The sequence below is a fragment of the Peromyscus leucopus genome, chromosome 1, assembly GCF_004664715.2.
Source record: "Peromyscus leucopus breed LL Stock chromosome 1, UCI_PerLeu_2.1, whole genome shotgun sequence".
Classification (NCBI taxonomy): Eukaryota; Metazoa; Chordata; class Mammalia; order Rodentia; family Cricetidae; genus Peromyscus; species Peromyscus leucopus.
Window position 1 is genome coordinate 6,703,138 of NC_051063.1, and position 12,760 is coordinate 6,715,897.

The following is a 12,760-nucleotide window of genomic DNA, read 5'->3' on the forward strand; positions in this document are numbered from 1 at the left end:
GTCCACAGTACTATTACCTGCATTATTAAGATACATCTAGAGCATTGGCACATTGTCAGCCTTTCATTCAATTTTATGCCTTTCTGGTAAACACGATGCATTTTCTACACATGCTATCTCTCACACGCGTTTATATTTGTGTTATATAGCTAAGTACCATTTACCCTTTTATTCTTTCCTTCTCTTTCGACAGTCTATGTAGTACTAAAGCTGGACCAGGCTGGCTTTGAATTGAGTCTTCCTGCCTCTGCTTCCTGAGTGCTGGGATTAAAGGTGTACACCACCATGCCCAGCTCCACCCACCCCCTTTAAAAATTAATTTGTGTATGTGCATGTGTGGCACATATGAGTCTGCATGCATGCTCAGGTCAAAGAGGGATGCCAAGTGTCTTCATCTATTATTGCCTTATTGTCTTGAAACCATGTCACAGGATACTTACTGTTTTGGAAAGGCCAGTGAACTCCCAGGATCCACTCTGCCTCTGTTCTCCAATGCTGGTGTTACAGGCACACACAATCATGCTCAACTTTTACATGTTTTTGGGTATTCACACTCTGGTCCTCATGCTTGCAGGACAAACACTCTTACTCACTGAGACATCTCCCCACTCACTCCCCCTCTTTACTTCCTGAAAGGTTTCTACATACTGTTGTGCGGCATACTTTAAGTTTCTTGTTTTTCTTCCTGGGGTTTATGTATGTACACATTCTTATTATGCAGTCCAAGCCACCCTCTAACTCCCAATCCATCAACTTCCTGAATGCTGGGATACTGCCATGCACCACCAAGTTTTTTGAAGATGAATCTGATGACAGGGCACTCAAGAGACTCACCGTTTCTTTGAGCTACAGGACTGAGACATCTTCCTATTTCTTCTCATTTAATATTTGTACTTTCTCTGGGCTGCCTTCCACTTGAAACCTATATAGATATTCCTTCATATGCAACTGAATAGAGCTTAAGCCAGACTCACTGATTTCTGAAAAGCCTGCAGTATCTGTCACACCTGAGAGACACAAAAACCCTAGGAGAGGGGTTACTCATGACCTATCGTTCGTAATCTTGTTATTCCCCATAATGAAATTTTAGACCCACTTTTTTTTTCAAACATGAACCTTGTTAACATACTTTATTAAATGGAAAATGCTGACAAACAGAACAATTTAATAAGCACAATTAAAATAAGCCTTTCTAAACAAAATGAGAAATTATCTATACCAAAATCACAAATGGAATATAATAAGATAGGCCTTTTATGGTGCTGGGTCCAGATGTTTACCATGTCTAACTTGTTTTCATGAGCCAACTCTTTGTTTTTTTCTCTTGGAGTCTATTTTATATCGTACTACACCAACCCAGGAAACACATTTATTTGTGGCTTTAATTGATCTCTTTCAATTCTTTATAATCCCACCTTAGCTTTGGTCTCTTTATTTTATACACATACAACTGTATTTTCACAAACACAGTAGAAAGCAGAGTCTCACTTCCTCTGAGCTACTACAGTGCTCGCTCGGCTGAGTCCTGTCACATACTTGATCAGAGTTCTAGCCTGCATAGAGCCCCTTAGAGGAGAGGATACAAGATGAGTCACATATCCCCACCTCATGCAACTTATGGAAGTTAGCCCTCTCTGACTCATGGTTCATTTATGAAGCAAGATGTCATGATTAGACATGGCCCCCAACTCACGATCTCTCAGGTTTAACTAAAGTAAAAAACAAATGGTACGATAGATTCACAATGCACCACTAATGAATGCATAGGCCTCATGGAAAATGACCTTCCTCAGGGATGTGTTTCCTAGTCTTCCATGCTGTGTGGCTCTCACAAGAACATTAAAAGTGGAGCGTTACTGTGTTGTTTAAGAATCTCTGGCATTCTCAGTGGGAACCAACCAGACCTCATCCTTCTCTCATGACTAAGCCCAGAGAATGTAAGGTGATGGAGCTCTGTGACTCTTTAACCTGAGCATTCCACCCACTGTCGAACATCTAGTTATAGTTCCTATATCACTCATCTGTTAACTTGCTATAAAGTGATGAACCCAATGTTCAAGTATACTAGTCAACACTAAACCAGTCTATTAATGCATAGCTCCAGCTTCCAAGTATGGAAGTACAGTGGGCCCCATTTTTTCCCCCAAATAGAATCTGAAGATGTATAGTTGCTGTTCTTTGCCAGGTGTGGGCAACAAATACTTGAGGATGGCTGTCTTTTGCTGACTTCTGAGGATATGTAGCAAGGGCTGCTTTTCAGTGCTAGGGACAGATTGCATGACACATCTTCTAACCCTCTGAGACAAAGATGAAAAGTTATTTAGAATATACATAAAGCCATGGCACACTCATTGCCTCAGCACGGCAATGTTATTTTTATTATGGTAATTTCAACAGCGATAGTCTAGGACTTCCTATTTCTTTATTCAGTCTTTTCAGAAGTCAACCAGAACTAGTAACAATTTCTCTTCTGTCTGTAAAGCTGTTAAATGCCTAGAAAGGCCACTTAGTATCAAGGAACGTCAAAACACTAAGGTATGAGGATAGTGCCCTTGTTTCTACTCTACTGTATCACCAATACAAAAAAAAGCATGTGCATACATATGCATACACCTAGAACAACCCTTTATATCCATCTGTTCATGTGTGAGCCAACCCTACTTGATGAAAATGCCTGTAGTTTAAGGTTTTCAAAAATTGATTCTGAGAAAACGAGGCCTCAGGGAACTATATCTCACCAGAACAAGAAAGGAGAGGGAAGGGCTAACTGCTACATTTGCTTGTCCTTGGGCCCATAATGGCTCTCATGTGCTGAGATTCCCATCTGATGAGAGGAAATGACACGGAGGTCATGGATTGACCTCACGGTCCACTGTGAAAGCTCTTGAAGGACCTTCAGGCCCCATAGCTTCTTCTCAAAGAGGCCACCATTTCCAACAGTGACAGGCATCCTATCAACCTCATTTTCAGGGATCTTCTGTTCAAGAAGCACCATTAACTCCTCTAGCTGGTAGGCAAAGGCAGAAACTTGGAGCAGAAGAGTATGTATTGCCTGATGGAAGTCACCTTCAGTTGGGGTGAAATGCACCCTCTGGTCTTCTAAAAGCTTGGCCAACATCCCATGGAAGGTACGGTAAGCCTGGAGGTTCTCTTGGAGTCGCTCTGCCTCAGTCATCTCACTCCAACGATCAGTGCTTGCCACTGGCACACCATCCACAGAGTCCAGGTTGATATTTTTATTCAGGCCCTGATGCTTCACCTGGCCGAGGATATAGCAAAACATGGTATGTTTGATATCATCTCAATTCCTTTCTTCAATCACAAATAAAATCTCCTTCACTTCTATAGTCAAAGACCCAAGTTGTAAAGAAAATGTCTAGAATGGAAATCCTTCATTTGGGGAGCCACGATCTTGAAGGACTATCTGAATTTCCCTATTCCCCCATGTATACTCTCATGTTGAGACCAATCCTTTAAAACATAGTAGGAACTGGGTTTAAAAGGGTAACCAGAGTCTAATAAATGGCAAGGCTTTTCAAAAGTTATCAATTCTTAGAGAACATAAAATTTAACTTTATCTGAAGCCTGGAATAATATCACAGCAGTTGGAGGCCCTTAATGAGAAAACCCAGAACTCTACTTAATCTGAGCATTCCATGCACTGTCGAATATGTAGTTATAGTACCATTATCACTCATCTGTTAACTTGCTATAAAAAGTGATTAACCCAATGTTCAAGCACACTAGTCAACACTAAACCAGTCTATTAATGCATAGCCCCAGCTTCCAAGTATGGAAGTACAGTGGGCCCCATTTTTTCCCCAAATAGAATCTGAAGATATATATAGTTGCTGTTCTTTGCAACTAAATTAATTAACTCAGATGGTAATTTAACATTTCTACAAGACTCTAGTGAATACTCCAGGGAATATTTTTGACAAATCTATTTAGTTACAGGTATACTTCTGATGTGGAAAACTAAAATGTAGGTAGCTTATACTGTACAGAGGGAAACTATAAATTTCTCCAAAATTCCATTAAGGTTCTTCCTAGAGCTACAACCCTTTTATTTCCAAAGCTCAAAAATTCTATGAAGAACCAAAAACTTAGAAAGTCTACTGTCTATCCTGGTAGGAATCAGAAAAAAAGAAAATCAACTAATGTATCTTCTCACTTAAGGAAAAGACCTGTCTCTTATGCAGCCTAGGAGAAGACAGTAAGGTTTCTCAAGGGAGAGGCCATGCCAAATTATAGGTGTTTAATATATGAATGACAATTAAGACTAGAGTTTTCATAATTGGTTATGGGTTTAAACACTGATGGTTAAGAGTTGAGTTGAAAACAGACAACAGCAAAATAGACAACTTACATAAGATTCCATAAGAGCAGTCAGGTCTGAACGAATCTTCCTTGCTAGCCAGATAGAACGGCTACAGAGGTCCCGGCGGTGAAGGGTCAGAGGTGACTGCTCTGCGAAAGCCATCCCCTAAATCAACTGTCCCAGGAAACAAGTGAGCTGGTTTGCTTCTGTCTTCACTGGCCAAATAAGAAATGTGACTCCCACAGACTAAATCCACTGGGCATTCTCTAATGGGATTGTGCACCCCCATCCCCACCCCCTGCCTGACTCAGAGGTGGCAGCAAATTCCTGGCTGTGGATTTTTGTGCCTGTGGAATCAAAGGGCCCTTTTTAATCAGTCTTTTTTTTTCCGAAGCGTCTGCCTCCATCTCTCTCCTCCACTCAGTACTTAGCACTTGTTTTTATGTCATTGTTTTGCTTTTGTACTTAGCAACAAGGTCACTATCACACTAATCCTCATGACACCCACCCCTGTCTAACACAGTCTGTTATTTACACATATAATCTGTTGACTTTATTCTGCTTTCTACATTCTATTTTTTTTTAATATGGTAAAGTGTATTATTGAGTTAGGTGCCATTTATTAAATACTGTGTTATAGCATTTAAACTTCATTTGATTCCTGGAGTTATTCTGAGCTATGTATTAGTTCTCTTTGGGTGTAAATAATACTTTCTCATTTGATATATCAGAAACTTTTATCAAAGAAGTTAATCCAATAAACTAGATTTATGTTTCTCCACTGGTCTTTGGGCTTATCCTGCCTCCCCTCTCCCTTTACCATTTCTTTGTGTAGCTCCTGTTTTGTGCAAGAGACAAACATTGTATGATACAGGTCCTTTGTAGCATCTTTCCATTCCCATACTTCATAAGGTTAATTTAAATTTGTTTAAAAATTAGCTAAAGGAGCATCTCTAATCTCAATCATGGTGCCTTCCTAGTAGCTACAGGATGTGGAAGGCACTGTTTAGGCCTGTTTGCTCCCAAAGGAAACACCCAACCCTAACTTGGTAACATTTCTGAGGCAGTTTTACTCAAGTGACAACACGCTTCTTTTTCTTCCCAGTCCCAGTCATACTCCATGCTAAACAAGGCTTTGAATGAATGAACAAGAGAATGAACAAGGCTTTGAAATGAGGACAAAAGAGTTAAAAGGTGCTTACAGATCTGCCATTCTATCGTACTGCACTCAGTGGGTGATGCTAATTGGCTAAAGTTTAAGTTTCATCCTTAAATGGGTCAATGAGTGTCCCTATTTCATATCACACGTTGCCAAGAAGTTCAAACATTTGCCATCTCAGGAGCAAGTTGACATAGGCAAATAATAAATGAGGAATGACTATCATTGAACTTTTACCAAGGTTAGACTATGTTTTCTCTTTAAATTAGAACTTGACATAGGTATTAACAGCTTTGTCAAGAAGCACTGATATTAAATACAACCAAGGTTCTGTCATTATCAGAGTAAACTGTATTTCACAGTATCCTAATGTCCCCAAGTAAGCAACTGAAACACCATTTGGAGGCTGCCAAACACGGAACTACAAGGCATCTCAGCATTAGAACCGCTACCCAACTCTCAACAAAGAGCAAATAGCAGCATACAAAAGCCTACCCTGGGGGCATCATTTAGCAGCATCAACTGTTTTACTCTCGGATGACTAACTCAGTACAACCAAGGAAGACCAGTTGCTTCCAGGAAGACAACTTTTATTTTTCTTCTTTACATACTTATTTTGAATATGGTTACCTAGATTAAGAGAAAACAAGATTTTAAAAGCAAAGTATCCCTTTTATTATAACTTTTTTTTTTTTTACATAACTTTTAAACCTAAATCAAGTAACCACCTATCTCTCATCACAGGAAAAGGGTCCTGCACATTTCAACAGGCAAAAAAGATTTTAGGATATACAACTGCCCCATTACAATGTTCTGATTTTCTTGAATATATGGAAAATTGGAAGGACAGGAGCAAAACTGGTCTGCAGTGAGGCTGTAAAACCTCACTTAGGTTGGTGGTTGGGTTCACATTCTTCCTCCAAACAGGTGTTTAAGGGAGGTCCAAGTGCTCTATAATGATGTTTTGCATGCTCATCTCCAGGACTCCCAGTCAGTGTCTGACTAAATCCTGTAAAATGTATTAGGGTCTAATTATGTAAAATACACCAGCAACCCAAGCAAGGAGTATGCATAACTCCCAGAAATACCGAGTAATTATCACAACTATATCCATAAAATTTAGACTTGCCAAATGAAAATGAAGGTATAACTAGTTATTTAAAAGATAGTAAGATATGAGTATGAAATAGTTATCATTTTTTAATTTTAAAAAGACCCCTTAAAGGACAATTCAACAAGTGGCATAGGAAGAAAGAAAATGGGAATGGTGCTTAGTTTGCTCATATACTTTTACTATGCAAGCACTTGTTCTCAAAAGAAAAAAAAGTTCATGAAAAATATCTTAAAATTTATTGCAAACTGCTACAATAATTTATTGTCAGCAAATGGTAGCTATGAAGATGACCGAGCCCCCTTTATACCCCGTCCTCCAAATGAGAGGACCGAAAGTTTCTAATTGTTATAACTAGTTGCTTTCCTGGGGAGGGGAGTGAGGTACAGAAAAGAACATATTTCTCCCCATCCCAGAAAGAAGAGATGTTTACAATGCAGTCTGCTTTCCTGTGGGTGGCTATATCTGATGGATGAGTAACCACTCTAAATGAAATTTATGGAGACAGTCTAAATGTGAAAAACAAAGGGTAAGTGTAGGATACAGATATTAGCTAGAGAAACAGTATCAAGTAGAGCAACTTTGTTGCAGTTCCATTTATAATTACTCTTACAGTATTTTCAAATCTGTGTACCAATGTACCAAAGTTAATATACATTTCAAACCAATGTACCAAAGTCAAACTCTGTGGGGTAGGACAGCCTGTCTTCATGCCTTCTCTTCCCTCACATGGAAGGGATGGCAAAGTCTGCAACACTCTAGAGAAAACAATAATGTGTTTAAGATTGTTCCTGTAGGTGTCTTCCTTCCTCCTCCCTGGCATCCCAACCAGTGACATTGGTGGGTGTACAGTAAGTGTCTTTCAGAGATGACATTTTTTGAGAAAAAAATTAAACAGAGAAAATTTGATAAACTCCATAGTTTTAGTGTTTGTGAAAAACAAGCTGTTCCTTATTTTGTTCTCAGTCAGACTCTTAATTTTCCCAACAGTCATCATGTATTTCTGACAACCGGCCAGGTCTTCAATGGCAGATTCTGAAGCACACAGGGAGGAACTGCACTTCTAATTCTCAAAAAAAGGGAAGCTGAATTAGGGTTTTAGTCTTCTGAGAGGTATAAGCATGTAAAAACACAATCTGCATCTCCCAATGATATTTATAATCCACAATGCATTAAAATTCCTACTCCAAGAAAAATAGATAATTCAGGCATTATCACACAGGTTTCCACCTTTGTTTATGTCTATTCAAACTTTGTCTTTTCTATAGGGGAAACAAGACACAACAGTTTTCTCTTAACCAAAACTCTAGGACTCTTAATTTTGTTCCTTCATGAATGACAGGGTCTGGTCTTCCACTAAGGGAGAGCTGGAATGACCAATGACAAAACCAAAACTGAAATCAAAACAAGGAGCCAATTAGGTCAGCAGGGAGATAAATGCAAAGAAATGAATGGTAAGGACAAAAAGAGAAAATAAAATCACAGAAGAAAAAAATCTTTTAAGTGTGATTCAGACCTTGAACAACATTCCTCATCCCCTCAAATCCTTGTATCTCAAAGAGCACACTAGTTACCACAAACCTATCAACCTTCCCTAAGGCTTCCAAAAAAGCACTAGGCTACTGTAGTGATTCTGTTAGTGCTGAGGACCAGCTTTCTTTAAAGGCCACTGGAAAACTATGATTTTAGAGGCTGGCTGTGCTTCTTTAACTCTAAGCCTTGCCTTCAAAGTACCTCTTGTAGGAAGGATCCCATGTCAGAATAATCTACTCTCCCAGCCCCACAAAACATAGCAACAAAGACCCTCCCCCCCAAAAATCAGACTTTCCATTAATAAATAAGGAATCTCAGGTTCCACAACACAAAAAACACACATGTTCAAAGTGCAAATTTCTGCCATTAGCCTGGGACTTTTCTCACTGACATAGAGCCCTGTCTTACAGCCTTACAGAAGACTGTACATACATAGGCAGTCCCCTCTCTCTTGGGAGCCTGCTTCCAAGCAAGTGAGCACCATTAAGAGCCATATGGAGGTTTGGGGGGGGGGGGACGGGACTGAGGTGCTGGGATCCACTGAAGGGGAGGGAGGTGGTCCCCATGTATCCTTCCTTCCCCAAACCCAGTAAATAATGGAAGAGGGGTGAGAGATATGTGCTGTTTTAACAGCATCCTGCTAAGGGCCCTAAAGTGCCAAGTCAAGCTGCCAGCCTCCAGAAAATAGAATTATATAATATTTGATAAGTGTTGGTTGTTGCATTGAGAAGCCAGAGCCATAGGGCAGCAGTAGAGGAGAAAAGATTTAGATGACAGTAATATATTATTATGAGTTAAAAGCTGATCCAGAGCACATCAGTTATAGGTTGGGAAAAGGAGATCTGCCGATGAGCAGGAAGTCAGCTGTTGGCTGGAGCCAAGTATGCTGCTGCTTTTTCAATGACCTTTCTGGTAAAGGCAACATCAATGTTTTAAGGATGAGTGAGGGGAGTTCAGGGGAAGGGAGAGGGAAGGAGAAGTGTATGTGTGTGTGTGGGACGACAGAGAGTCTGTGTGTGTGTGTGTTGTGTGTGTGTGTGTGTGTGTGTGTGTGTGATCCACAATGCAAAGAGCAGGCCCTTCAGTTATTTTACTAGATTTTAAATGCTTTAAATTTTTTTTGTCCTTTTTATCTTTTAAATACAAAGTCTGCACTGTCCCAGTGCCCAAAGTCTTCCTTTGCACTAAGGTTCAGCAGAGTCTGAATCTTCAATCAGAACCTCTGTGGTAGCACCGAGTATATCCGAGTTCATGTCCAGCCCTTCAGTGCCTCCACTGCTGCCGCTGCCTACAAAGATCTTTCCGTCAGCCATAAGGCTCACCCGTTCTGTCCCACTGCAGTATGACTTGGACATCCCTTCAGCTTCTAGCAGTAGGCACTCTCCAGATGTTGAGTTTCCCAAGGGCTCAGGAAGAAGAGGAAGCCCCTGAGCATCTGCAGGTTGTGTCAGGGGCTCTGGGTTAGTGCCCAAGATATCTGTGCTGGTGATGAGGGCGCCTGCATTGGCTGCCAGAGCTTCTGCAATCAGCACCTCAGGGTGGCTTTTTGCTTTGTGTGCCACTACGCTGTCCTTCTTCTCAAATTTTTTGCCACAGATATTGCAAGAAAATTGGTAGAAGGAGTCTGCATCATGTTTCTTCATGTGCCAATTAAGGGATGCCTTTTGTCGACAAGTAAATCCACAGATCTCACATCTAAAGGAAAGCCAAAGGAAATGAATGATCAAGCAGAGAACTATTAAATCAAGTGCCAGGTGAGAACACACAATAATCCATAGTACATACTTCTTATGAAGGATTAGGAAACGGTTAGATGGAAATCTAACTAAAAAAAAAAAATTGTTTGCAAAGCAACAGCAAACAAACAAACAAAAAAAGTCCTATTCAAGTATAAAGGCACCACAAAATATGTTCCATGACTTATTTCAAAAAGGGGGTTGGGCAGGGTGGCTTCGAAGTGGTTAAGGCAGAATAAATGCTCAAAATAATAAAAATATATTTATAAAGAATAGCAAAAGAAAAAAAAAAAAAAAAAAAAGAAAGAAAAAGTCAACAATAACTCCCCAATGAATTTTAATTTAGTAAACTTTAATTTAGTAAAAATAAATAGTGAAGCCGGGCGTTGGTGGCGCATGCCTTTAATCCCAGCACTCGGGAGGCAGAGCCAGGCGGATCTCTGTGAGTTCGAGGCCAGCCTGGGCTACCAAGTGAGCTCCAGGAAAGGCGCAAAGCTACACAGAGAAACCCTGTCTCGGAAAAAAAAAAAAAAAAAAAAAATAGTGACAACTGAAATGTTTATAAGGGACAAGAAACCTCCAAGAGAGTTAAATGCACTCCTACCCAGATGTTCACTAGCAAGTAAATACTCACTGTAATGGCTTCTCGCCCGTGTGAATCATCCGGTGTACTGCCAGATTGTGGGAACTCTTGAAGGCCCGAGCACAATATTCACAGATATAATCCCTCTGATCTAAGATGAAAAATAATGTGGTTAATGTTCCATTAACACACCTGCTAAGCATTTTCTGCAGTTTGCAGGTGAACAAGTCTTCTGGTAGTTAGTCTATAGCACACAACACCCTCTGCAATGAGTAAATACTTTGAGCAAGCTAAATTTAACAAAAAATATTGTTTTGATTTTATTTTTTATCCATGAAGTCAGTCAGTAGAATAAAAATCAGCTTAAAAATGTAATTCTTGAAGCCAGTATTATTTTAATACCCAAGCTACATATAGCCACACACAAAAAATAAAACTACAAGCCAATATTTCAGATATACATAGATACAAAAACTATCAATAAAATACTTGCAAACTGAATACAGACACATCAAAAAGATAACCCACCATGATCAAGTTGGTTTTATCCCAGAAATGCAGGGATGAATCAATCAATATATGTAGGTAAACAAATCATAAATGGGCTTAAAGTAAAAAAATCATCACAAGACCATCTCAATAGGAACATGAAAGTCTTTGACAAACTCTTAAATGCTTTTATGGATAAAAATCCTGAAGAACCAGACTGGAAAGAATAAACCTTAAAATAAAGGTTATATAAAAAAACAAACAAAAAAAAACAGCCAACAATCTTGTAAAATCAGCAGTTCCCAATCTGTGGGTCGAGACCCTTTTGGGGGTTGAATGACTTTTTCACAGGGGTCGCATACCAGATATCCTGCATATCAGATATTTATATTATTATCCATAATAGTAGCAAAATTACAGTTATGAAGTAGCAATGAAAATAATTTTTTTATGGTTGGGGGTCACTCCAACATGAGGAACTGCATTAATGGTTGCAGCATTAGCAAGGTTGAGAACCACTGTCTTTAAAATAGAGAAAAATAAATCAATAAACAATCCCATTAAAATCAGGAAGTACCTAGCCGGGTGGTGGTGGCGCATGCCTTTAATCCCAGCACTTGGGAAGCAGAGCCAGGCGGATCTGTGAGTTCAAGGCCAGCCTAGACTACCAAGTGAGTTCCAGGAAAAGGTGCAAAGCTACACAGAGAGACCCTGTCTCGAAAAACCAAAAAAAAAAAAAAAAAAAAAAAATCAGGAAGTACCACAAAAAGATTTTAGGAGGTAGAGGGTCAAGACAGCTACTGTGAGATAGTATAAAAACCAGAGGACACTGGGGGTGGGTGGGTCTGGCAGAAGTTCAGGGGAGGGGTAGGGGTTGAATATAATCAAGATATGTTGTTATGAAATTCTTTAAGAATTAATAAAAATATTTTTTAGAGGTTCCAACTTAGGATGAACATCTCACAGGTCTAAGTTTCATCATTTCTTGTTTTTATGACCAAATAACAGACAAGTAACTGGTGAAATGGTTTATATCATTGTTACAGATCAGCTGATTGCAATCCACTTGAGAGAAAACTTGGTCCATGGCGACTATAAGGAAACAGAAGGAGAATGCAAGTCCTTAGCTCATTTTCTACTTTCTTCCTTTTTATGAACTATAGGAATCTAGCTGGCAGTTTAGTGCTGATGCCCATATTCAGAGCATCACTAAACTTTTCTAGGAACCCCTGAATAGACACACCTAGAAATGTGTCTGCTAGGTCAATCTAAATTCCCCCATCAAAACAGTAAATAATTATCAAGAACAAGACAGTTCACTATCCTCACTCTTTTCCAATATTGCTTGAAACAATACGGTAAGAGAAGGATATTAAAAATGTACAAGTAGGAAAAAGGGTCAAATACTCCTGATCTGCAGATGATACCATATTATGTATAACAAAGATCCCAAAAATTCTACCATAAAACTTCTACAAACTATAAACAATTTCTGTCAAGTTGTAGAATTAAAAAAAAAAAAATCAACTTACAGCAGCCTTTCTATATACAACAAAGAATGAGATCATGGGACACAGTCTCATTGACAACAGTCTTAAAATATCTAGGAATAAACTTAAATATGGAGATAAAAGACCTCTACAATGAAAAAGAAATCCTGAATAGAGAGAGAGGAATGCACTAGAAAATGGAAAGACCTCCCATGAGTATGGATTAGAATTAATATTGTGAAAAATGACGTTTACCGAAAGACATTTATAGATGCAATGCAATACTAATGAAAATGTTCACAACATTCTTCACAGAAAAGAATAAAAATCCTAACATT

General features: G+C 39.1%; 2 protein-coding genes across 5 annotated transcripts in view; both read right to left on the minus strand.

Annotated features, from left to right (window-relative positions):
• Nucleotides 1-1,113: 1,113 nt before the first annotated feature.
• Nucleotides 1,114-5,951, minus strand: Cntf (ciliary neurotrophic factor). The gene is made up of 2 exons (XM_028884200.2): nt 4,370-5,951; nt 1,114-3,259 (listed from the first exon to the last, which is right to left on the minus strand). Exons 1-2 carry the CDS (start codon nt 4,481-4,483, stop codon nt 2,771-2,773), a joined length of 603 nt encoding a protein of 200 aa, XP_028740033.1. The 5' UTR covers nt 4,484-5,951; the 3' UTR covers nt 1,114-2,770.
• Nucleotides 5,952-6,131: 180 nt separating this feature from the next.
• Nucleotides 6,132-12,760, minus strand: part of Zfp91 (ZFP91 zinc finger protein, atypical E3 ubiquitin ligase) — a 39,391-nt gene continuing 32,762 nt past the window's right edge. For all 4 annotated transcript variants that reach the window (XM_028884195.2, XM_028884194.2, XM_037205098.1 and 1 more), the window contains exons 10-11: nt 10,495-10,594; nt 6,132-9,819 (exon numbers count right to left, since the gene is read on the minus strand). In XM_028884195.2, coding sequence (XP_028740028.1) covers nt 9,309-9,819; nt 10,495-10,594 — 611 coding nt within the window. In that variant the 3' untranslated portion in view covers nt 6,132-9,308. The remainder of the gene's footprint in view (nt 9,820-10,494; nt 10,595-12,760) is intronic.

What these genes read in the sequence shown, in the direction of transcription:
- Cntf (XM_028884200.2), bottom strand. Translation starts at nt 4,483, where the DNA reads ATGGCTTTCGCAGAGCAGTCACCTCTGACCCTTCACCGCCGGGACCTC. An exon ending in CTGCTCTTATGGAATCTTAT is followed by an intron (nt 3,260 to 4,369) that starts GTAAGTTGTCTA and finishes ATCCTCGGCCAG; the next exon opens with GTGAAGCATCAGGGCCTGAA.